Below are 25,989 nucleotides of genomic sequence, written 5' to 3'. Positions count from 1 at the left end.
AGCCCTCCAGGCTCCTCTGTCCATGGGATTCTCCAGGGAAGAATACTGAAGTGGGTTGCCATTTCCTCCTCCAGGGGATCTTCCCGACCCAGGGATCAAACCTGAGTCTCTTATGTCACCTGCATTGGCAGGCAGGTTCTTTACCACTAGTTGTCTTTTAGCAAGCACCCAGGGCTAGTAAAAATTAGACCACAACAAAGTCACTGCGCATAGCAACAGCATAGGGGAACTTTCTCATCATCCTGCCCACTAGGAGAAAACGAATCTCTCCAAACATTAAGACTCAGTGTTCCCCATAAAACTATGACATGACTGTCTTGTGCTGATTACATAAAGTAAGATATTCCTTCACAGCAAACACAAGCAAGACAGAAGTCTGCATGTAAATTGACAAGTGGTTAATATCAAAAAAATTTTCTCAAAAGCTGCTCATAAAAAGTGAGTGGTCATTGATCACATTAACTGTGAAATTTATTTTTACTTTCAGAAAGTCTAACTGTCCACAGGCTACTTCATAGAGGGGTATATTACATTTCTTTCTGATAAGGAATCAAGGACAATGGAAATCAAATCAGTTTTGGGGACATTACCCAAGAAAGCAAGTTAATTGTGGCTTTACCAGTGTTTAAGATGAACCAGATTCAATGTTCAAAGTTCAACTACTAGAATGACTAGGACTGTTCCAGAAACAGTCCTCAAGTGACAATCTAAAGGAAAATTATAAAATCTACTCCTTTGTTAAATAGAACATTTATCCAAACTGATCTAGGTCCTGGGGATTCTAGGTGATTACTAAGTATGATATTAACAAGTACTCAAAATAGTCAATGTGACAATGTGTTCACCCCACAGCCAAAAATGCGGTTCTGAGGCCTGCAAACTATAGCAAGTTGAGCCATTTTTTTTTTTTTTTGAGATTCTGCTTCGTATTTATAGAAAAGTGATGCTACAGAAAATTTCTGACCATTTACAACTGGGTAGGTACTTTCTCCATTATCACAAGGCGCTATTTGGGTATAGATAGAAGAAAAAAAGTTTTTCCATTCATACTTTTAAAAATCTTTATGAGCTTCCTTATTGTACAGAGAATTGTATTCACCTCTCAACGGGTAAATGTATACCCACTGAATGTATGTTAACATGCATTAAGACAACATAAGAAAAACCATGAAAACCCATAGATTAACATATAAATGTAAGGTTCCAGACGGCAAGACTTAAGATATTACAAAGTGGTAAAATGTTTAACTACCTGGAGAATGGTTAAGATCCTTATGAAAGAAAGTGAAAGTGTTAGCTGCTCAGCCGTGTTCAACTCTTTGGGACCCCATGGACTGTAGCCCACCAGGCTCCACTACCCATGGGATTCTGCAGACAAGAGTACTGGAGTGGGTTGCCATACCCCACTTCTCCAGGGGATCTTCCTGACCTAGGGATTGAACCCATGTCTCCTGCATTGCAGGCAGATTCTTTACCATCTGAGCCACAAGGAAGATTAAGAACACTTCATGAAAAAACTGATGTTTAAACATTACAAATGAGAATGAATATTCCATTCATGGAACACTAATGAGCAAATTTAGAGTGTGAAAGTTATCACTGCACAAATGAAGACATGTCACTTAGGGTAGAATGGCTGTCCTGAGTGTAGGCTTTACACTCTGATCAACTTCCTATGTGATCTTGTAAATTTACTTTACCTCATGGGTGGCAGCAGGTAGATGAACTCCACTGCCGGTGAGGGAGGGGACTGCTGCACATTGGTGTGCAGTGTGGTTGTCAGTTATCCACCCTACGTATGCAGGCCTTCTCCCTACCCAACCCTCAACACAGCCTCAGTTTTGTCCTAAGTTTCACTGCAGCAGTGTTTAGCCTACGATAAAGCCCACCCATACTGGAACCAGTTAAAATATTTTTATGTATGTATCTTTTTATAATGGGACTCAGTATTACCAACAGTGAAGTGGTTTACACCTGACCAAAAATTCCCTGGTGGTCCAGAGGTTAATAAAACTCCGTGTTTCCAATGTAGGGGGTGTAGGTTTGATCCCTGGTCAGGGAACTAGCTCCCACATGGCACATGGCCAGTCCAAAAGAGTATATGGAACACCTGACCATTTTTTCCAAATCCTCTGATACACAGAGCTTTAAAAGACACACACCACTTTCAGGAGAGAAAGGCTGGAAGAACCACCATATGAGTTTGTTTTTCTGGGTGGCAGATGAGTTATATTTAACTCTATAGTTTTTGTAATCAATATATGCTACTTTTTGATCAGGGTGGGGATCATTCTTATTTACAAAAGAAATAGCGTATGTAGGAAACAGCAAAGAAGTTGGGTTTTCAGTTTGTATCATGCTGCCCCCATCCCATTTTTAAATTAGTGACAAAACTGTTTAGAAATGACACCGTAAGATGAACTTTATTTTAAAGCTCATAAGAGGCTTCACAATATCAGTTACAAACAGAATCAATGTTTCTTCCACGGCGCACCTCCACATGACAACGCACTGTACAACGAGAGAGACTGTAAAGGTTTTGTTCTGCATGCTGCGAACACATTTCACTAGCTTTTGCTTTTAGTCAATGGATTTTTAATATAATTAATACCAAAGCAAAAGTCATATTCTATTGGACAGAATTAAATTTTAGAAAGCCCTTATGAAATCAGACTTAGTCTTGTTTATAAACATCCACACCCACACACATGCTGCAATGGAGAGCAAAATGCAAGAAAACTACCTTGGCAGGAACAAATGCTTAAAGAGTTTAATCACAGCCCTCTTGAACAAGCAGTACACTTTATTTTCTCCAAAGACAAAAGTCAATTTCATCCTCAGTGATGCAAATGGTAATACTGCACAGAAGCTTAGTATGAATTCACAATTCCACAGGAATCTGAAAGTTACCAAGGCAATTTTCCCTTTTAGGATCATAAAGACTACAGACTTAAGCTTCTTCTTTTTCCATATAATACACAAAATTTCCAAACATCCTTAAAAAAGAAAATATAAATAGTCTCAGTATGTCATGTAGAATCACATACTATGGCAAAAATATTTTATTAATTGAAGGACGAAATTAGTTTCATGTCATCTAGTCCAAGTCCATATTAATGGAACTCTTCTCGTTAGGGTAACATTCTCCATTCTGATGTGGAGGTACAGCACTGAAATTGTTTTTGCCGTCTAAGTCCTCCTCCTTTTTATCAGTACTCGGGCCATTTGGAGTTCTTTCCAGTTTGGGCGATTCGATTTTTGGTTTGGGTTGTGTTACGACAGGTTCACAATTATTATTCAACTCCTAAGAAAGGAAAACAAAACTAATAATCAGGCTAACTCCAATGTTTTCAATTACTTTCCTACATACTTAAACCAGTATTTTTCAACCAACTCCAATCATACATATCTCAAAGACTTCTACCTGCTCAGTACATTTGCCTAAAACTATAGCTTGAAGCCTGATCTAGATATGTAAATATTCATCTACAATGTGTCAGGGACTTGCTAACTATTCAGTTTATTATTAACCCATTTACTCCTCATAGCAATTATTAAAAGGTATCAATGTTCTTGCCTGGAGAATCCCAGGGACGGGGGAGCCTGCTGGGCTGCCGTCTATGGGGTTGCACAGACTCGGACACGACTGAAGTGACTTAGCATCATCTCCTACAGAGGAGACGTTAAGTAACTTAACCTTAGGAACAGAAAAAGTAGTGAGCAAAGAGCTGGAATTCAAGCTTATAGCCCATGACCTCAAAGGCTCATGTTAACCATCTTTGTGTTTGAGTATTCTTCCAGACAGAGCGCCTTCCTTGGTTTTCTTACCAACTTCCTTCAAGCCTCATGAACTCAGCAAGACGGTCCCTGATAAAATACCAACCTGGGACTCCCCCCATCACCAAGTTTCCTAGTCCCTTTTGACTATTTTTTCCCCTTGGCATTTAACACAGTCTGATACCCTTCCATACTTATTTATCAGCAGGTGACCTCCACAGGAGTAGGGACTTTCCTTGTACACTGACAGTTTAACTCCTAGAACAACAGCTGGGCACATGGTAGAAGCTCAACAAATGTATTTGTTGAACTAAATGAAGAAATAGAAATTGGAAGAAACTTACAAGGCCTTCCCACATTTTGTAATATCAATAACGAACCATTAAGAAATCTGATCTTGGGATGAGGTAAAAAGATTTAGAAAAAATGGCTATTTTTAAGGTTCAAATCATTGCAACCAGAATCCCTAAGAAACCACAGCAGTAAACACTAGACAGTGACACTCACCTTTATTTTTGCTCTAATTTCCTGAGCACATACAACAGGATCTTGATCAAGACTCTTTTTAGCCTGAGCACTCATGACATTATTCATCCACTCCATCGTTTCATTAACAGACTTCTCAACCTTTTTCATTTCAGACTCATCAATATGGTTGTATTTCTCATCCTAAATAGAAAAACATGGCCATTCTGTAGAATCAAGTATTTAACAGTAACTAACATCTAACTGGACCCAATTTTCCATGAAGTTCAAATCTATCAATAACTCCTCGTCTCACACACCAAAACCTAATTTCTGACTTAAGACCATTTGTTCACAATGAAGACTCCTCCACTTAAGCAGCAGCTTGTAAATCCAGGGTTCATGTCCTCACTGGGTACAGAGACTTACATTATTTCTAAAGTCAGCTGCTATCTTGGCATAGTGCTGCAGCCTCTGTCCTAGTTCTTCAAATATTTTCGGCCTTTCTTCAGCTTCTTGAAACCGAACTTTAATTGGAGTGCCGATTTTCTAAAACCAAATGTGATAAATTAATATTCGCAGTAATTATATTTTAGAAGTCTACAGTCTGAAACACAAGTACCACTTTCCAGAGGAGAGAAGCGCCTACCATTAATTCTTCCAGCTTGTCAACATACGCCTGCTTAGCCTGGTCCTCCCCTTCTTCATAGAGCCAGTTCTCAGTCTCTGTGAGCAACCTCAGAAACTTCTGATGATCCTACATACGGAACATGAAAATCAGTATTAGTGCCTACATTACTTTAAAAGCTTTCGTGACAGAACAGTCATCCTCAGAAGTATTCAGTATCAAGCTCATCTGATTTCCAGATGGCAAACCTGATTACCTGGATTCTCTTCACTGAAAAACATCAAGGTGCAAAAACATGCCACAGCTTGCTCTAGACAGTGTTTTACACAGAGGAGGGGGCTAGGCTTAGGCTAGTCTCTCTGCACCTAAGGATGTTTGAAAATCTGTGGTAAACTGCTCTTATGGACTTAAAATAAATTTTAGAAGTTCAACTTTGCACAATTTGACTAAAATGTCATCGTAGAAGAGCAATTTTCTTCCTATTCTCCGAAACAATTAGGTTTTGATTAGTAACTTCCTACTCACTTCCACAATCACCAAATACTGAAAGGGAACCAAGCCAAGTTGCTAGTTCAACCACTGCACACAACTGCCATTCCTAACGAACTCAGAAAGTATGTGGTTATACTCTAGCTGTAGGTTGAGTAAAGTTATACAAATCCACTCTGGATTTCTATAACTAGCCCAATTTTTCTCCAAGGCCCATCTTCCACAGACATGCTTCTGCTCTGGGATTTATGGTCCCTGACAAACTCTGGAATGACTGGATGAACAAGTCTTATGGATAAAGCAATGACAGAGCAACCAAGGCTCTGAGGTCTTTGAAAATAAGGATTTTCTCCTATTTATGCTTCTACCTCCCCAATAACTGTGATGTTGCAGACTATGAATAAAAGTGCTGACAAGTTCTTTCTTCAATGGTAGAGAGTAAAGTCACTAGGATAATCCAGTATAAAACTGCACACTGCTAGTTAGCCTCTCTCTCTTTCCATGACTCTGTTTATATGATTTCAAGTTATCTGTTTTCAAAAAGCTCAAGTTACACAATCTAGTAGAGATTTTAAATGTCAAATTTGGTATTAAGCACTTCAAAGTGAGATTATCTGAATAAACACAGCCCTAAACACACCTGTTCGCATATGAACTTTTCGTATGGTCCACACAGCTTGTCCCTGAACTCGTACACATACTCCTCCACCGCATTCTTAGCGTCGTTTCTCTCCTTTTCCAATTTATCCTGCATTATCATCTTACCCTGTCCAGAAACAGAAAAGGTTAATTCCCATCTTCTGCTAAATGCAACTGAATTTTAACTATTTAGATTCTGGAATTAATAAAGTCAACAATTATACACCCCCTCAACCAAAAATCAGTTTTAATAGTTCTAATTTATATCTCATAAGATTCTTCCAACAATTCCTATGAAGTTCTTCATCTTCTAAACACACAGAATGAGGGTTTTTTTGTTTTTAACATTATATAATAAATTTTAGAGGGCTTCCCAGGTGGCACTAGTGGTAAAGAATCCACCTGCCAATGCAGGAGATGCAAGCGATGCAGGTTCGATCCCTGGGTTGGGATGATCCCCTGGACCAGGAAGTGGCAACCCACTCCAGTATTCTTGGGAAATCTCATGGACAGAGAAACCTGGCAGGCTACAGCCCATGGGGCCACAAAGAGTTGGACACAACTGAACGCAATACATTATGTAACTTTCACAATTCAGATTAACATTAAGGGAACAAAAATTATCTACTGTTTTTATACAATTTTGTTTGTTTTATGTAGTTACATGGTTGTTTCCTACTGGGATTAATACTGACCAATGTGTAACGGCCACACAATTTTGCCACCACATTACTGGTGCTAATGGTAAAGAGCCCGCCTGCCAATGTAGGAGACACAAGGAACGCAGGTTCAATCCCTTGGTCGGGAAGATCCCCTGGAGGAGGAAACGGCAACCCACTCCAGTATTCTCTCCTGGAGAACTCCACGGACAGAGGAGCCGGGCGGGCTACAGTCCATGGGGTCGCAAAGACTCAAGACAGGACTGAAGGTACTTAGCATGCACAAACATATTATTTATCAAACGGAAACAGGGGTTTATTATTAAATTTCTAAACACAATAGTCCCATCTCAGTAAAGGAAAACAGAGTTTCAATCATTTCACCTATCCAAACTACAGAGAAGTACAATGTATTTTAACAGAAATATTTAGTGTGGCCTGACATACCAATGGTATTGTGCTCTGTGCTAGAAGATACCAGCACTCAATTGCTTCACAAGAACCTGGGCAATCAATTTTACACCAAGCAGAATGATCTATGATACAGATTTCTTTAATAAAGTTGCAAAAATATTAGGGGGAAAAAAACTTGCTAAAAATATTTAACTAAAAACCATTAGTTTTTGGTTTCATTCTGCCCCTAAAAGTTGTATAAAAGAATTATAGCCATTTACCTAACAGGGCCAAACAAATAAATATATTCCAAAATAAAAATATTTAAGTGAGGTAATTACCTCTGTTTCAATATACATGTTCAGAAGGTCTTTCCCTAACTGCCAGACCAAGTTGGCTTCAATAGGCAACTCAACATTCACCACCTTTATTTTGGGTTTTTTAGCTTCTGGAGGTTGGTCAACTTTCTTCTCATTAGCCTTGGGAAGAGGGGTTAAAAAAAAGAAAAGAAAAGAAAAATTCTTAAATAGTTCTTGAATAACAGAAATATCCCTATCATACTTACTGAGGACTCAGGCAAAAGTGAAATCCCTAAAATCATAAAGCTGCAAGAATGTGTAAAATCATCTACCTCCTACCCACCCATCCATTTTAAATCAGGGCTGCAATCACACTTATACCTGCCATACTTCCCCCTTCAGGAATTCACCAGAACATTTTTCATCTCAAATTTAATCTCTCTGGCTAAAGCTTTTCTTCACAGGTCCTTAACTTTCTAATCCCTTTAAGCGATGTTTGCAACTTGGCAAAGTCAAAAATACTATTAAATTACCACTTCTTTAAATTATAGTCTATAATCTAATAGTAACCACAGATAAGACTCTGACCAGCTGCTAAGCATGTCAGGATCAACTCTATTCCTGTAATATATATTTGAATCCCTATATTCCAGCTACAATTATCAGTACACTGATGAGTGCCTTTTAAAATTCCCTGAATTTGGATATTATATACACACACATATATGTGTGTGTATACATCCATCTCCTTATTTCTACTATCTGCCTTTGAGTTGTACCACTTCTCATAAGCAACTCTGCAAGGTCAAAGAAAAGTTTTTACAGTCTTAGAACAGTAAATGGAATGATGTAGCAAACACTATGTTTACTGTTAAGTTTTTCCAAAATACGTAAATACAGGGCTAAAGAAGTAAGTATCTCCTATGGCCTTTAATTTTCCAAGATGTTCTTAGCATTTTCATTTCTGCAGGTTCTTCTAGACACAAATGACAAACAGCACAACTTTAGTGAACTCAGCTGTAGACCAGATGAGGAGAAACCAAGGGGCATGTAACATGCACCCTGACTGGCTGCGATGGTAAAACAGCAACGGACGAGCCCACGAGGCACGACAGGAACTGACACTAGGTAGCGTGGGGGAGTCATGAAGGATGCTAAAATTTCAGACCCTCTATAAAAGAAACTGGGACTTGAAAGAGGCTCAATGGCTTGACAATCACAAGGACAGAGACTGTTTTTCAGACGTGTTTTCCAGGCTTCTGTTTCTGAGTTCCTGAGAGATCACTTGTCTGTGAAGTGCTCAGAGCTGGGTCACGAGGAGGATCCTGTCAGCCAGCCTGCCGCATCCCTGTCTTCTCCCCTCCAGTGAGCACGAGAACTCCCCCACCACCCCCACAGTATACTGTGCATGCTCTGGGGTCACGAAACCCAAGAAAGAGAAGTGACACCTACACCTGGCAGAAACACAGGCGTGCAACAGATACCGAGAGTCAAATGGATGACAGCCACAGGTATGGAGGTTAAGTTGGGATAAGACTCGCAGTACAACATTAAACCAACTGCTGACAAAACCAACGTATCACAAAACGGATCCGACATGGCATGGACAAGGGACACTCCAAGGGGGTGTGTGGTAACGCCCCAACGGGCTTGGCACTAGTGGTCCCACGTACAGCTAGGAACAGGAGACGCCACCCAGGGTCGTGTTCTAACAGGTATGGAGCCCACTGGCAGGAGCCAGTCAGTGCTCAGCACTAGGTGAAGGGGATGAACACTGAAGTTAAGGAGCCATCGCTGCCGGACCATCCACACCCAGCTCTTCAAGAGCAGGCGGCAGCTTCTCTGAGAAATCAGAATCAGGACCCCCGAGGGGATCAGTCAGGGCATGGGAGCTTAAAACCAGATACTTTTACTAAGAGTAACATGTATTTGGACTGCAATGGACCATTCGGTAATTCATTTGAAGGTAAAGAATTCTATCCTCAGAATGAGAGAAAACCAAACTTCTAATGAAAGACTAATTTACATGCAACCTGCACAAAGAACGAAGTTCTGCAAAGCACAGATCTGGAGTAACAATGGAAACTTATTACCAGATCGTTGTAATTAGTTTATATAAATTTGACAGGCAATTTAAGAGGAGAAAAAAGTTGTACTAGACTCCTATAGCCCATGTATTTATCATCGGATGACTTCGAGTGAAAACCCATCAGCAGCACTGACACGTGTCTCTTTCGGACGCTGGCACTGCAGGCACCTGCAGCACTAGACAAGACAGCAAAAGCTGCGCATCCGCCCCTGGGTGCCTGGAGTGGCAGTTACTCAAGAGAAGCTTTCAGGTCCAAAAAGTAGAAGAGTTCAGCTGGAGTACCTCTCACTGGTTTCAGTTGAAAAACACAGAAAATTAACAGGAGAGAAAAAATCCTACATAGAATAAGGTAACTTGGTGCTTGCTCTTGAAACTGCAGATTGAATGATATCATTAACGATCACAGGTTGCAACATTGTCTAATGGAATGAACTAGAAGAGTCACTCACTTTGTCAGCATCTGGGATTTTGTTTTCTTCTGAGGTAAGTTCAGGTGAAGGGGGAGACTGTGAGGTTTGATGACCATCAGTTTGTACCTGGGGCTGTGTTCCAGCTTCATTGTTGTCTTGCTGGATATTTTTCTGAAATGAAAGCCCAGGCACAAAGGATGTAGAAAGCAGGTGTACTTGTATAAACTGAAAGGTTACAGGGCACCAAAGACAGTACACGCAATTTCCGAAGTCTTAACAGGTGGGGGGAAAAGATACTGAATAAAGCATAACGAACAAGTATTTGAAAACTTCTTAGATATTGTAAACCTGTAAGAAATTCTTTGAATGATAACAGTTAGTAGTTAAATAACACAAGTAGTAGGCATTCTGACTGATGTGATGACAACATCTCTCCTTCAAGAAGCTCCCCTCTAGCACTGCAGAGACATTAATTCTCAAAAGCAAATAGGTTTACTCCAGGCCTCTCCCAAAAATAAGCTCCCAAAACCTAACTTCACCAGCGGCCATCACACATCTCAACATATCCGCCTGTCAGTGGACTGAGGAGTTATATAAAATAGCCAACAATCCATCACCTGGGAGCTCATCACTCCAGTTTAGAGACGGAAGACCCTCTCTGTCTCCACTCTCTTTCCGTGACCCAACAGTCTACACCTCAAAAAAATCCCAGGAAAAGAACAAATGCTACATGTTAGTGGATGCCTCAATCCCCCAGTAAATCAGAGCTTGTTATGATCTTATCCCATCTTAGGGAGAAGCCTAAAGCATTCTAACTTTAATGACTGAAGTCTCTCATTAATTTTCTTCCAGATCTCATTAATTTTCTTCCAGAGTCTCAAGATCCTAAGGCAGACACTGAAGTACCAGAAGCAAGGCATTGCTGGTGTATATACATCTAAAAGGTACTAAGAGATTGGATACAACAGGCATTAGAATAATGGTGTCTGTAGCCAGATGAGAAAGCACTGGTGTGTGGCACTGGTCATTTAATTCATTACACTGAAGTTTCTCCTGATGAGAACAAAGCTAAGGCTCAGATGCTCCTGTTCCTTAAATGTTCTAGGAATGGTCACAGTGGTTAACAGTTCTCTGACCACAGGGATGTCACACTTGCTCATAGGAACTAAAACACTGTAACCGCCTACCTTACCTCTTCATTTAAGCTATTTCTGGTTACTGTCTAGAAGTAAACTGTAAGAGCTCATCTATTTTAAAGTTTCTTAAAATTCTTTGGTTGACCATGCAAAACTAGCACTTAGGCTAATAGAAGTCCAGTTAACATCATGAAGAATTAACAACTTTCTAAACTCTAGTCGGATACTGCACTTCCTTCCTCTCACAACCCAGAAAACCATGTAACTACAAACAAGTTAGAAAATACCAAAACTGATTTTTGCCATATGACTAAAAAACAAACCAAACAAAAAAAGTTTTAATATCTGCTATATATTTCAATGAACAGTTCTTTAGTCTTTTATTTCTTAATCATCATCAATCAGCATTTGACTTCTCAATGTGTGGCCTAGGTCTTAAAAAATATAATTCCAAGAAACTTTGCCCACTCTGAATCGAATTGTCACATGCTGGTTCAAATAAAGCTACACAGAATTTAATCACAGTCCACCAAACTCCAGGCTGTACATTACCATCATCTAGTAATCGCTACTGTCATCATTAATGAAAATTTTAATTATCATGAAGAAAAATACACTTTAATCTTTTCCTACCCATCTCTTCAGGCTTAGAATTAAGTCAACTATATATTCAATCTCAAAGGCTTACCTACAAACTTACCTCGGCATCTGGGTTTTCTGGTGGCCTCTGATTCTGACAGTCCATGTCGGCTTCAAGAGAAGACACTTCGTTCTCCTCGGCTGGGATCTTCTCCACCATAGACGCTGTAGAGATGGTGAAAATGCCATGGGTATTGACTCGTACTTTGACTTTCACTCGAGATTTTTCTCCATCCTTCTGTGCTGAAACATTCTGAACAATGAAGCGGCCTACAGCCAAAAGAAATCGACAATTTCAGAACCAAATCTAAATCTATCACGCAGACAAATGCTAAGAAAGACTGCGATTCCAAAATTCCATTTTCTCTACCAAGTGAGTTAGGCTTAAGTCCTTTAGTGTATACCAGAAATATAACCTTTTAAAATAGACTCATAAGTACAGTTTACTTATAATACTTGGGATTAGTCTTAAAATGCCATGAAACCTTCCAAGGCAAGGGCACTCTCACGACTTTCTATTTAACACTTCTGACACAGACACTGTGTGAGACACAGACCAGCCATCCTCGCCTCCCCCTACCCCACTTTACAGGGGAGCACAACCTCAACATGAAAATCCCAAGTATACGGCAAATGGTATCAAGCGCTTGCCTCATTCTGATTCTGTAGGAACTTCAGGGTAGGGTATACTGTTTTCTGACTGATCTAAACATTTTCTTCTGTTTCAAATAGGAGAGGTGAGATAAAACCTGTTACCAAAGCCTAAAATTATGATGCACTACAGAGCAGTTCCAGAGCATGACCGAGTAGAAATCAAGAGTGGTGACTCTGACCCAGACTTCCTGGGCTTGAATCTTGGCCCTGTGATGGCTGTAAGTTACTTCATCTATGCTTCTTTGAGTTCATAAGGGTTTATGGTGAGCACTTACTACGGAACCAAGTGCTACGTGTTAGTTATCACCTCTACCAACAGTATTGTTACTACAAATACCACTGAAAAAAACGAAGTGTTTTGAACCTATTATGTGCAAAGCGCTACATGGGATTTAATAGTCTTGTATTTAAAGTCCTGTTTACACAAACACACAGAAAGTTAGATTTATTTACTAGGTCAGTGAAATAGGTTGGAATAGACCTTCATTAATTATCAAATCACTAGGTTCAGGAAGTAACTGTCGTAAGATCCAGTTAAAGAAACAGCATTAACCAGAGGGTACTCAAGATGACTCACAGGAGAGATATGTAAGATGGCTCTGTAAGTCTGTGCAGGCTTTTCAGTTTTGGTGACAAAACGGCTAAAGAGCTTAGATTTTATCCTCCGTTGAATGAGGACTATAATTCAGCCTGTCAAAATTTTAGTCTAGTCTATATTCAATGATTAAACTCTCTATCAACAAATACAAGAAAAAATTATTTTAAAATATAAAACCCTCCTGTGTCAGAACATTTTCAGTTTTAAGGATTAAGAAAGAAAACATAACTGGCCAGGTCAGACTCCTTCCAACAATTTCACTATGAAACGGTGCTGGGCAAAGGCGAGTCCCAACAGGCCCTAGCAATACTAGCATTTTACTTGGGAAAAGAGATACAAGAAGATGCCTGTAGGTCTCTCACAGATTTTCAGTGTCACTTTGGGCCAAAATAGATGGACAGTGTCAAACTTCTCAAAGAAAAATGTACCCAAAAAATGTATTAAAAAAAAAGATTACAATACAAAGGTAGCTTTCGGAGATAGTTTCAACGGTTTCCAAGCCAGGTTTTAAACTGAAGTAATGTTCTGCAAGTAACATTTCACTCAGAGGAAAGGTTAATACTAAAAGTAGGTGATAATCTTCAAGTACAGATTGTATCAGAAAAGGAAAAATACTCAAGTGTCCACACACACACACAAGTCATTTCATCTCTTTAGGCCAGTTTAGTCATGAATAAAAGAAGAGACTTCCCCATCTTCATTATTCCAAATTGAAACCGTCCTCACATTTTCAGTTATGTTCCACTTCACGTTTTCACTGCATTCCACTCAACACTGCTGAGAGCAGAGTGTTTAAGTTGGTACACTAAATCTTCAAAAGCATAAATACAATTAATTGCTTACCTATTTTTGCTTCTGGATATGGAACTCCTTGAGGATCAGAATAGAAAGCTTCCAGCTCAAAAGGCCCACTTCTTAAGAACGTGAGAACTTTGGAGAAAGGAGCAGCGTGGTTTCTACTGAACACTTCATGGACACTAGGAGCAAAGCAAAGGTACTCAGGACTTCCAGGGTTCCAGCTCACCGTGCTACACCAACAGAACACAACCTAAAAGCTGTATCAACCCCATCTCACCAGGCATAACCCAAAGTGAGAGAAGTAGTTTGGTAAGTTTGATTGCTAAAAGACCTCAGTTAATCAAACACTCTACCGTCAATGTCATACGTTCATTTTTTTAATATATATTAAAACCAAGTATCTGAATATTATTTTCTCCTACTTACCCTTCAGCATCTTCTGAATCGTGGCTCCAGACCAGAGATATTGGGAAAGGAACTGCATCAGTGACAGAAAATTCTCTAACTTTAAATGCTGGGGAAAGGATTGCACACTTAAAAAAGAAAAAGAAAAAGAGATTATCATGAGCACATGAAAAATTTCACTCAGCTTCTAACATAAAGATCAATTCAAACAGGATGGGTAGGTTCAAATTCAAAACTGCTCACAGTGTATATATATATGTCTTATTCATAAAGTATCATCCAAACACTAGATCTAAAGATAAATAACAGGGGCATTCACTAGATAAAAGAGAAATAACACAACAAATCATCCAACACTGGAAGATCCTTGTGTCCCCACAGCCTTATTGATTTATTGAAAAGTAACTCCCTGGTGGTGTCTAACTGGGCACAGGACTCTGCCAGGATGAGATCAAGCAGAAGTGGTTTGAGGAATGACTCCCAGAGAAGATGCGAAGATGGTACCTGCAGCGCACACCCTCTGGCCACTGCTTCATCTGCATTGAGCGTTGTGCTGACATCTTTTCCAAAGAATTTGGCGATTTTTTCTTTCACGGCTGGAATTCGTGTAGTGCCTCCAACTATCTCGACAGCACTCACATCCTCTACTTTGAGCTGAGTTTGTTCCATCAACAAATAAAGGGGAACTTCTATCTTCTGCAGTAAGTCAGCACAGAGCTCTTCAAATTGTGCCCTTAGCAGTTAAGAGGAAAACGTTAAGAAAACTGATCTTAAGGCCAATATCCCGTCCTACTTTTTAAATAATTCTTATCAACCCAACAAACTTTTTTCTTCTCAGACACCCTGAATTCCACATGGGCCAGGTTTAGCCATACCATAATTAATAACTTTTTTCCCTAAAAATACACAAAATCCAGATGCAGGAGGGAGAATGAAAAGAAAATGAGTAACTACAGAAGAAATCACTTTTAAGATTTCCATTTTTAGTCCTTAATGTTTTATGTGATCCCATTTTCATTACAAGACATTTTTGGCCCAGAAATAATACTAAAAAGACTTCACTATGAGAACACTTAGCACAGATCTTCTTAAAAACCCTCTTTGCAGAAGCAATTCTAGTTCTAATGATGCTGACAGTCTTTCCGGTAGTACAATCTTGAAATGTGGGCCAAGGCTCAGAAGACCTCAGTTAGAACTGACACCCGGACTAGAGTTTCAGCAAGAAGTTCCTTCTATTTAATTTGTCAGAATTTGAGACACACCTGTTCATCTTTCCAGAAACGTCTTTGTCATTCATGAAGCACTCGATGTTCAGTGGTAGGTCTGTGCTGTTAGAGCTCATCAGCTTTTTCAATTTTTCACACTCCTGATACAGACGAAGGAGTGCTCGAATTTTGGATTTTGCATCCAACTTGTACTTAGTTTTAAATTCTGCACAAAAATGTTCCACTAACTTTGCATCGAAGTTTTTTCCTCCTAAGAAAGGATCAAAAGCTGTTCCCAGTACCTAATTTAGTTAAAACAACAAATAATCTGGTTATTTTCAATCATATTTGTAACCAAAAATTTAAATGTTGCTAACTCAATCAAAGACTAATAGGCTCAAAATTTCTATTTAAACTACAACATGAAACCCAAGTCAATTAGGATGTATGTCATTATAAAATCCAAATGAAATGCTACATCTCTATGATATTTTTAATTCTAATGATTACATAGAAGATAATCTTAGAAAGTTTTTCTTTCCTAAGCAAGAAAAATTAAGAGCGTGCTAAGACAACTGCATTGTCTTTATGGAGATCAACCTTAGGAACAATTCTCTGTTAATAGCTTTATCCCAAACTCTTCATTACCCAAGAAGCTCAGTAGCTTAAAGTAACAACAATTGTCACACATTACTATCTGGGTCACTTAGTTCCAATTTATGACCTTACCTTCAATTTTCCCTTGTTAAAGGCACAGGCAGAGACTTGAAAAGCTGAATGCCCCATATCAACAAAAACCACTATTCGAGGTTTCTCATCCAGGCTTGGGAGATCCTGCTTATAAATTCCATAATTCAAAGCAACTAAAAGGAAATTAGTATGTTTCAATACTTTGGTTCACATTCTTTCAGTAATTTCATAGTTACTGATATAATTACACATGCAGGGAACCTGACTATATTTCGACCAGTTCAAGGTGAACACATTTCTTTTATATCTGACTTCATACTTCATCCCTTTTAAATACATGAAGAGATGTGACAGAGAAGACATGTGTAATACAAAAACAATGGCATGTAAACCACAAGAAACCACACACAGACAGTATCAGACTCGTTACACAATACTTACATTTGAACCACAACCTGCTAGGAGACGGCTTATCCAAAAAAATTTAAGAATTTAATGTATAACTATACCAACTACAGTTCCTACCAACTGGATTCAAGGCAAATAACTGATCTACCTTAAACAGTCTATGGTTTGCTTTTTATGAATTTTGAAACCACTGTGGATATTCAAGAACACATCTTTATCAATACTTTAAGAATCCTTAAAATATCTATTAAAAATATGCTAAACAAAGTCTTATTTGCTTTGCTTGAATACACTAGGGTGTAACTGACTTTGAGTCCATCCTTAATCACAATTAACTGACACCGGCGCTAATGAACACTTTGCTCCCCATCGACTCATTCCTAGCAAAGTGCCCAGCAAACGGCACGGCTTAAATCAACATCTGACATAAGAGAAACGACCGACTCCCAACTACCAACAATTGGGAAACATATGAGGGGAAAAAAAGTTTTCCACTAAATCAATAGTTGAGGTAGTTCTAAAACCCCATAATAAGGTTGTGGGAAAACTTGTTTCTCAACTATAAAACCAATGTAAGGAAATAAAAACACTAAACCCAACACAACTAATTCAAAAGATTAAAAATATATATACACAAGTGTTTCCTAATGAAAACAGATTCATCCATTTGACAAAGTTCCAACTTCTGATTAAAACAAGCATCTGAAAGACTAGAACTTTTGCTTTCAAATCTGTTTTTTAATAGGTGGTATTTCTACATGAAGTGTTTGATAACAGGACCACGTGTGTCTTAACTTTAGTTTCAACAGTATGTTAACTTTTATACAAAAACAGTTTTTTTCTTACCAGCTGTCATGTCATTCATGAGTCTTAAGCAGTTTAAGCCAACAATCTGCGCAGCATCTAAGACAGATCGCCTCTCAGCATCTGTGAAGAAAGAAGGGACCTGCAAACAAGAAGGGAAAAAACTTTAACTTACCTAGAAAACCAAAATACATACAAATCCCTCACAACCACCAGCAATCAATTCACAATAGTCCAGCTAAACAGGTGCCTAGCCATGTCATGAAAGAGAAGAAGGACTTTAGATTAAGTTTCTGGCGAGTTCTTTAACTTTAAGAAACAGTAACTACTTTTGAGAAGATTGCCCTAAAATTTTAAGTATCAGGTTTATTATAACCAAATTTTAACCTGAAATAAAAACTAATCAAGATATTCATAAGATATATTACCAATTCTTTAAATCTAACAAAGTTTTACATTTAAGTGGAAGAAATACTACTTCTAAAGTGGTCGTATTTCTACTGACATTTGGAAATTATTCTGCTAAGTCATCATCAAATGTAATTACACTATAAAGACTACAGAAATTTAAAGATAATACAAAGTTAATTCTAGCCACTGCCCTTTGATTTGCTATTCGTTGGATTTAAGCATTAGTAGATGGGGTACCTGTTAATTCAGCAGACCTGAATTAAGGTTACAAAAATGCAACTTTTTTTGTCAAAGCCTATTGATTTTTTTAAGAGGAAGAACAAAAAGCAGCTCAAGGGATAGTTTCTAACGGTGCTGTCTTCTACCTAGATGAACCCTTTTGATCACTTTCTAGGACACCATTTTAACTAGCACATTCTTCCAGAAGAGCATCTAATAATACATTCACATTATCACTTAACTGGAAAGTACCTAAGAAAAAACTTGGTACAGGAGCTTCCACATTTTATCCCTAAGTATCTATAAATGCTTCGGAAAGAGTGCCAAGAGCAAAGGTCTCTGCTCACCTTTCCAATCAGAACCCTACTTTCTGCAGTTTTCCATATGAGGTTATTTAAAGGGAAGTGGGGGAGGAGGAAGGACCACTGACTCAAAACTATAACTTTGTGCTAAGTCACTTCAGTCATGTCTGACTCTGTGGACTGTAGCCCGCCAGGCTCCTCTGTCCATGGGGTTCTCCAGGCAAGAATACTGGAGTGGGTTGCCATGCCCTCCTCCAAGGGATCTTCCTGATCCAGGGATTGAACCCACGTATACTGCAGTAGCTGGTGGGTTCTTTACCACTAGCGCCACCTGGGAAGCCCCTCTCTAACAGCATTTCTCCAAGATATTCCTTTAGTAGAACACTTTCTGTCCTACAAGAGAAACTTCAGCCTTTCTGCCTCTCTTATCTCAGGATTCTCTCATATCCCAAGGTGCATGACCATAAAGGCTCCTGATGGGTCTGGGCAGGTCACCCTGCCAATAAAAGAGGGTTCCTGTCCACTGTAAATCCTCCTGAAAAACTTAATTATCAACTGTCCATTGAAGTAGTGAGTTTACCAATGCTAAAAACCTGGGTTCTGTCACTACTGGTTGGTTACATTTTATTTTTAAAGATATTTTTTATGTGGATTTTTATTTTTTATTTTAATAAAATATTCTATTTAACCCAACGTATCCAAAATATTTCATATTCTTTATTTTATATTAACTCTTCAAAAGCTGGTGTGTATTTTATGCATACAGCACATCTCAGTTTTGACTAGCTCCTTCTCAAGTGCTCAGAAGCCATGTGTGGCCACTGGCTACCATACTAGAGAATACAGATTTAGAATCCTAGTAATTTAAGGATATAAGAACCTTAAAGTCATTTAATCTTTACCATAATAAACTTCTGATTTTCACCACATGAAAATTCTAACCCAGAAGAATAAGTAAGTTACTGACTCAGGTCAAATGTTAAGTTCTCTTTTCAGAGTACATTACCCCATAATTTTTCCATTTATTGGACATCTTTAGGGACCATCAGGCATATCACCATTTGTGAAGTATATACTGGAAGACTTGATAAAATTCTGCTAGCAGTTCAAAAACATTTAAGGCATGAAATCTTAATTTTGAGTGATGTAGACCATTTTTAAAGTCTTCACTGAATCTGTTACAATACTGCTTCTGTTTTAGGTTTCGGCTTTCTGGCCTTTAGGCATGTAGGATCTTAGCTCACAGAACCTGCACCCTCTGTGCTGGAAGGTGAAATCCCAACCGCTGACCGCCAGGGGAGTCCCTAGGTAAAAGTACTGCTCACCAAGAACTCACTGGTTCCCATGTGTGGGTGAAATCTCTCATGGATGTATACAATTGTCTCTCAATACGGTGACTAACTTTTCAGAACATCCTCCAACTTGATCGGCCAGTCTATATTTTCAAAAAGCCCAACAGGAGATTTTGATATGCACCACCACACAAAAAACTTTGCAACTTCTGGCTAAAGATAGCATTCAAACCTACTCTGCAATGCTGCTCAACACTGCAGTGATACAGTGCAGCAGAATTCTGATCTCTGGTAGTAGAACAGCTTTCACACATTTAATACTAAAAAGTAACACGAAGAAGGCAAATTAAAATACAACACATTGCCTTGCTGAATTCTACTTACTGAAATAACACAATCTGTTACTGGCTTCTTGAGGTTGTTTTCAGCAGTTTCTTTTAACTTAGTCAACAGCATGGCTGTGATCTGCTCCACACTGAACAGATGTTCTTCATCCATGTACATCACCTGTGTTGAGGAAAGAAAATGCTCTCATTACTGCAGTCCTCAAAGCTACACGCTACTAATATTAATGTCCAAACATCATTACATATTCTCTTCCAGAAAACCTTTATTGTTTTGGCTGTTTAAAAGGAGGAAAGGGAAAAAGAAAGAGAAAGTGGATAGCAAAGCAAAGCAGAAGGAAAAAAGAAATATTCTTGCCCAGAGATGAAGAGGAGAAACGAAGCTGGGCACGTTTTCCCTACCCAAAGTACTAGACCAAGCACTCTAGACAGCAGTGGAGTCCCAATCTCACCGAAGAGATGAATCACGGAGACAAACATGATTTTGTGTAGATCATAAGACAGGAATGCCTCTGTAGTTTAAAAAAAGGTTTCTGCTTGTATTACACTAGAGCTCTCCAAACAACTGCGAACGAGCTACAGTGAACAGACTGCTTTTGATACGACAACACAATTTAGATTTCTTTAGACACCAGAAAGTCTACATTTTTCTAATTGCCAAGATGTTATAAGAAACACAAACTAAGTTTTATAGCAGTATATACCATCCGAGTTAATTCTTCAAGGATGATTTAAACATAGACCCATAGTTTAAGAAAAACCAGATAAAAAATAAAAGACCACCTTGTCCAATTAGAGAAACCGAGTTAAATACTTACTCAGAATTAAGTACTTTTCTCTGTAGATGAACTGAACAGTTTCTTAGTAAGGAATCTAATGTTGTTCAATTAAATTACCTTTATTCCAACTCCACCATTTTTCATTGGAACCAGATCGTAACTTAAGTTTTCCTTCTCCTTTTGAATGAAGGGGTCATTGAATGCTCGGCCATGAAACCTCTTAAAATTAGACACTGTATTGTTTGCATGAGTGATTTGCTGGAAAAGAAAAAAAAAATTAAATTCTAATTTCAACATCTATCACTAGCTATAGCAATTAAAAAGCAAGTCACTTGTTCAACTCAAATCACCAGGATATAAGTAACTTGCCCAAGAGCCCTGAATTTCTCCACCAATGAATACACTTTATTTTCTCTCCTTTTCCTACAGAAATGCCAGGAGGGAAGCAGTGAGAGGAATACACACACAGGCTTCCAAATCTGCAAGATGAACTCAAAGGTAATGAAACTATCAACTAAAACTCTGAACAAGCCCCAAGAACTTTATGTATCACTTTATTTCATTCCTTTTCTCCCACTGAACTTGTTTTATACCTAACGAATAACTGAAAAAGGGTAATTAGAAAGCCCTAGAGTCCAATCACGTTTTTCTAAAAAGGAGTTAACTGTTATAGTCTATTAAGTCGCTAAGTGGCCAGGATAAGTTATTCTGAGCCACAAAATGTATGGATTGCTACTTTTCCTATCAATAGCATGGAATATTAATAATCTATACCAAAAAGCAGAAAAGGTAATGATAGACAGTGGTTCCATGGTGTAAGGCTGAGCACTCTGGACTCTGAAAAGGTAAGGATAATTCAGTTTCCATATGAGGAAATGCTTTCAACTAACTGTAGGTATTTTTTATGGTTAGGCTCTGGATATACAAAAGTCACACTTGATAGCATACTTCACTCAAAGATGTCAGCAGTGGGAATCTTATTTAAAGCACAAAAATAATTACAATAAAAGATGGAAAACTAAGACTTCTAAAGTGACTAGTTTGCGAACAGCAAAACAGTTCACTGTTTACTTCTGTCTCTGATCTACTTCTTATAAAGGGGAAAAATACAGCTTGGCAACACAAGCTTTCAAATAATATGGAATATTTCAAACAATGGAGATTCTGGAACTGAGATGACAGATGTCTAGTACCCTACAGGCTAGATCGAAGCCTCAGTGGATTCTCCTTGTGTAACAATGCAGTGGCTCTCAGGTCTGGGATGTGAGTCTTCTCTACAGCCAGCCAGGGAGGCTGCTACCTCACCAGTCTCTCCCTTCTGAGTAGGTCACTCTGAGTGGCATGCCCATTTCTCTTCCCTGCTCTTTTCTTTCATTCCTCTCTTCCAACCAGCCGTGACACAGAATTCCAGCGTTTATTAGAGTTTTGTTTCCTTTGTAGCAATACTATTTTTTGTATTTAAAAGAATTTTTCAACCTTTTTTTAATTATGTAAATCTGATGTATAACCTTGTGTAGGTTTAAGGTATACAAAGCATGTTTACTCTGGTATGCTTACATATATAGGACTGCTTTCAGTCCCCTTCTTAGATTTTCATATTTATTTTTTCTCCCTAACCCCCAAAATTCGTTATAATGTGAGCCCTAAATGGGAGTCACATAGGTAAATTGTCAAGTCCTCTTAATAAGTAAAATTAATTCCAGTAACTTATTTAGCCTAATATATCTAAAATACTGTCATTTCAACATGTACTCATTGTAGAAAACTGATGAAATGCTTTTTTTATTTCATTTTAAGCCTTCAAAATTGCATATATTTCATACTCTGCATTTTAACCCAGATTTTAGGCACATCTCAAGTGCTCAAGAACCGTATTTAATGGCTACTCTATAGGATACCACAGGCCTAGACAACAAGTTCTCCTTAATTACTAAGTAACTTGAAAATGCTCTTAAACAACAGAACTTCTTAGAAGTTCCTTCTATAAAAGGAATCTTTAACTCTTAAATGAGTATCATGAGAAACTTCACATGAAAGAATTTCATGTACCTCATTTTAAAAAATCAAATGTCTTAGAAAATAGGATACACATTAAAAACTAAGGTTGGAGAATTACAGAGTTAAAGTATATCTTATTCAATAAAACAAAAGGAAGAGAAAAGGAAAATAAGGATGTAAGGGTTCATAAGTGGAGTAGGAAATGGCAACCCACTCCAGTATTCTTGCTTGGAAAATTCCATAGACACAGAAGCCTGACCGGCTACAGTTGATGGGGTTGCAAAGAGTAGGACATGACTGAGCGACTGAACATACATGCAAGGGCTCATGAGAATTACTTGCATTATAGTCCACAAACTCAAAAACAGATAGGCTCAGGTATTTCATATTCTTGTATGTTTCTGAGATTTTATTTTTAAAACGTCTTCTTTTAAAAATGATCAGAATCCTCTTGAACATACCTGACTTTTGGCTGCAACTCCAATTGTTCTGTTTTTTGATCCAAATGATATGACTGATCTAGAAAAGATGAAAAAAGCCCATGTTTCACAAATGTTTCTTAACTGACACGAGGAAAATTCTATATATTTCCATTTTTAGGCAAGGGGGACACAATTTAGCACAAGTTTGGAGTCTAAAGCTTTGGTCAGCTCCTCTATGAGGGCCCAACTTAACTGCTCCTCTGAGAATCCTATTAGTGGCCGCCATACTCCCACTACTCCAACCCCAGCTCCCACTCCAGACTGCTCAAGGCTCAGAGGACATTTTCCAAGAGCACAAGTACCAGCATAATTCTCCAGGCCCCAATGGTTAGGAAGTGGACATTTACTCTGAAAATGATTTGAACAGTTACAGTGTATTATTATTAACTTGGTCCTAGACACCACTGACAAAAATATGGCAGTTACCAACTTCATAGAAATCTAAACATCACTATCCTACCTACTGCTGTTCTAATAAGCCATTTGACTCTTCAGAAAATTTTTATATAACGAGAAACAAGTGGGCCTCAATTATGCTTCCGGAATTTAAAAGCACAAAAGAGGGTCCTATACAGAAGACTCTACTTGAGCAAGTCAAGTAAAAATGATGCAGAGCAAGTACCACAACAGAACCAAGTACAAATGCTGAGCAAAATGACTGAATAATCAGTGACATTTTAAGTCAGCTTTTAAGAGATGAAGTGACTTGTAACTGAAATAGCCTTCAGAGCAGTGGGAACAGAATGGCAGCACAGAGCAGAGACAAGCACAAGAGTCTTGTCAGAAGGATGGAAGTGAATTAGGTTTCAGATTAGAAGGCGGAAAAAGAGTAACTGCCATAGGAGCAAAGTGGGAATACATTGAGGGCATTAAATACCAAGCCGAATCAAATTCAAATTTGCTATAATAGAGACATCTCAGACCTAAATCATCTGAGCAGGTGCTAAATAGCCTCCGAAAAGCCAGAGAACTGTTGGGGCAAAGGCTGGACCTTTAAGATACCTTCTGAAAACAGTCACTCCCAATTCAAAGCAAATATACAGTTGGCCGACTAATTTACTCATTTTCCAAGGGGAGAATAAAATTAATTTCACCAAACAAATTAATAGTAGCCAATGCAGTTGAGTCAAACATCTATTACATAAAATATTAAACTCCAATACTGCCCTCCGCTTGTATTTTTTGAGAGACACATCTGTCATCTTTAGTTTCACAGTGATCTCTATAACCACAAATACAAATTTTTTCCTGCAATAGCTTTGCTTCCTTTTATTGGACGAAAGAGAACAAAGATATAAACTGCCCCTAGGCATGAAAACCTGAGATTCTTTTTCCTTACTATATACTCCAATCAGAGACGTTGGCACAGCTAAAGAAGACTGTAGATTTATAAAAAGGTTGATGCATGAGATGCTTAAGGAATAAGTCTTCCTATTGGTACTGACACTGTCTCTGGGTATTTTCTCATTTCCATTCACTTTTATAAATGTTCATCTGCACTCAAATATTGATAGAAGCCCAGTCATTTCACCTCTGGGCTCAATGCTTCATTCCTTATACATTATATTCAAAAATTAAGACCCTCTCCAAAAAAAGTTGCTTTTTAAAACGTTACCCTTTGCCCACCCCATGCCGCTGTAGAATATACCGTTTAATTCAGTGACAACATCCAGTTCTAGTGCACAAGTGTGCAATTTTTATTTTCTCTTATTTAAGCTGTGCAAAATTAAAAAAAAAAAAAAAAACTAGAACACGATTCCTCTATAATGGCTTTCATAAAACGAGCAAAAAGATCATTTACATCTTTCACTAATGATCCGAGCGTAAGAAGATACACTCATCTATCAGAGCAGTGAGTCTGTGGTCGCTAACAACAATCCACTGGCTCACAGCACAAGCAGCAGCACACAGGCTCTGGAAGCTTCCAGCTCATTTCGAGATTCACAATGCGGAAGAAAAGGCTCGGCAGCCCCAGCTCTGCGGTGCGCAAAGACAGGCTAGGAAAGAGGGGGACGAGCTGGGGGCGGCTCAGCCAGCTCCGAGAAGCCGGGTGGGGAAACGGGGGCGGCCGCGGAAAGAGCTGGCAGAGACTTCTCGCCAAGAAAAGGGAGCCAAGTCTCCGGCTTGGCCCCCGACCGGCTCCCAGGAGGAAGCCCGCCCGAAGTGACCACCCCGGGGAGACTCGATCCTCGGGCTTCCCTTGGCCCCCGCAAATCCCAGACACCCCGTCTCCGATATGCGGCTGCAGGCGCCCTCCCCTACCCGGCGACCAAGCAGCCCGCATCCCGATCCCCACTGAGGGGAGCACCGCTCCCAACACCGCGCTCCGTTTGCCGCCGGCGTTCCGCGGCCAACCACAAGCCTGGGTTCCCCGGGACCCCCAGCACCCGCCGGCTGCCCCCCCTATCAGGCTCCCACTTACGGGGTGCATCGATCGCTGAACTCGTTGGCGATGGTCTCGATGCCCCCTGCCCGGGCCACCGCGATATAGCAGCTCTGCGAGCCCACGTCCAGCCCCACCACCGACATGGCCGGCTCTCGGTCCGCCTCCTCCTCGGCTCTATATGAGTCTGGGTCTGCGTCCTCCTGGCCGCCGCTTCCTGCCCCGGCCGCGCTCGGCTCCCGTGGGGTCCGCTCCTGTCACGCGAACGGACGGACACACGGACAGTCTGCCGGTCTGGCGCCTCCGGCTTCCCGGGGACAGTGGTGGTTCGCAGAGCAGTAACCACAGGAGAAGGCGGCGCTCGGTGTCCGCGAGTCGCTCCGCAGCTCGGGCTGCCGGCCCGGATATTCCGCCGCTCGCTCACCGGCGCGCCGCTGAACTACCGACCCAGAAGGGGAGGTCCCAGAGCCTCAGCCTTATGTATCTCACTGATCGGAACTTTCCAGAATCTGCGGCATTTACTCACCGGCGCCTCCACCGGCCCCTCCACGTGCTACTTCCGCTTCCTTCTTCTCGAGCCTTCTCGAAAGATTC

At 39.6% G+C, this 25,989-nt stretch overlaps 1 protein-coding gene across 2 annotated transcripts; it reads right to left on the bottom strand.

Moving 5' to 3' along the window:
- Window positions 1–2,396: 2,396 nt before the first annotated feature.
- HSPH1 (heat shock protein family H (Hsp110) member 1) lies at window positions 2,397–25,983 on the bottom strand. Of its 2 annotated transcripts, XM_027557476.1 has the most exons (18): window positions 25,435–25,983; window positions 22,992–23,049; window positions 20,650–20,790; window positions 19,794–19,916; window positions 17,228–17,327; window positions 16,013–16,146; window positions 15,341–15,585; window positions 14,583–14,811; window positions 14,100–14,206; window positions 13,719–13,852; window positions 11,685–11,893; window positions 9,888–10,019; window positions 7,392–7,529; window positions 6,000–6,125; window positions 4,892–4,999; window positions 4,672–4,791; window positions 4,285–4,446; window positions 2,397–3,304 (listed from the first exon to the last, which is right to left on the bottom strand). In XM_027557476.1, the coding sequence occupies exons 1-18, from the start codon at window positions 25,539–25,541 to the stop codon at window positions 3,098–3,100; spliced, it is 2,580 nt and encodes an 859-aa protein (XP_027413277.1). In that variant the 5' UTR covers window positions 25,542–25,983; the 3' UTR covers window positions 2,397–3,097. The 2 variants fall into 2 exon arrangements, with proteins under 2 accessions (XP_027413277.1, XP_027413278.1); XM_027557477.1 differs by lacking the exon at window positions 9,888–10,019 and having other exon boundaries at window positions 2,405–3,304; window positions 25,435–25,939.
- Window positions 25,984–25,989: the final 6 nt, after the last annotated feature.

Source organism: Bos indicus x Bos taurus, chromosome 12 (assembly GCF_003369695.1).
Source record: "Bos indicus x Bos taurus breed Angus x Brahman F1 hybrid chromosome 12, Bos_hybrid_MaternalHap_v2.0, whole genome shotgun sequence".
NCBI classification, from domain to species: Eukaryota; Metazoa; Chordata; class Mammalia; order Artiodactyla; family Bovidae; genus Bos; species Bos indicus x Bos taurus.
This window is presented reverse-complemented; position numbering and strand designations above follow the sequence as displayed.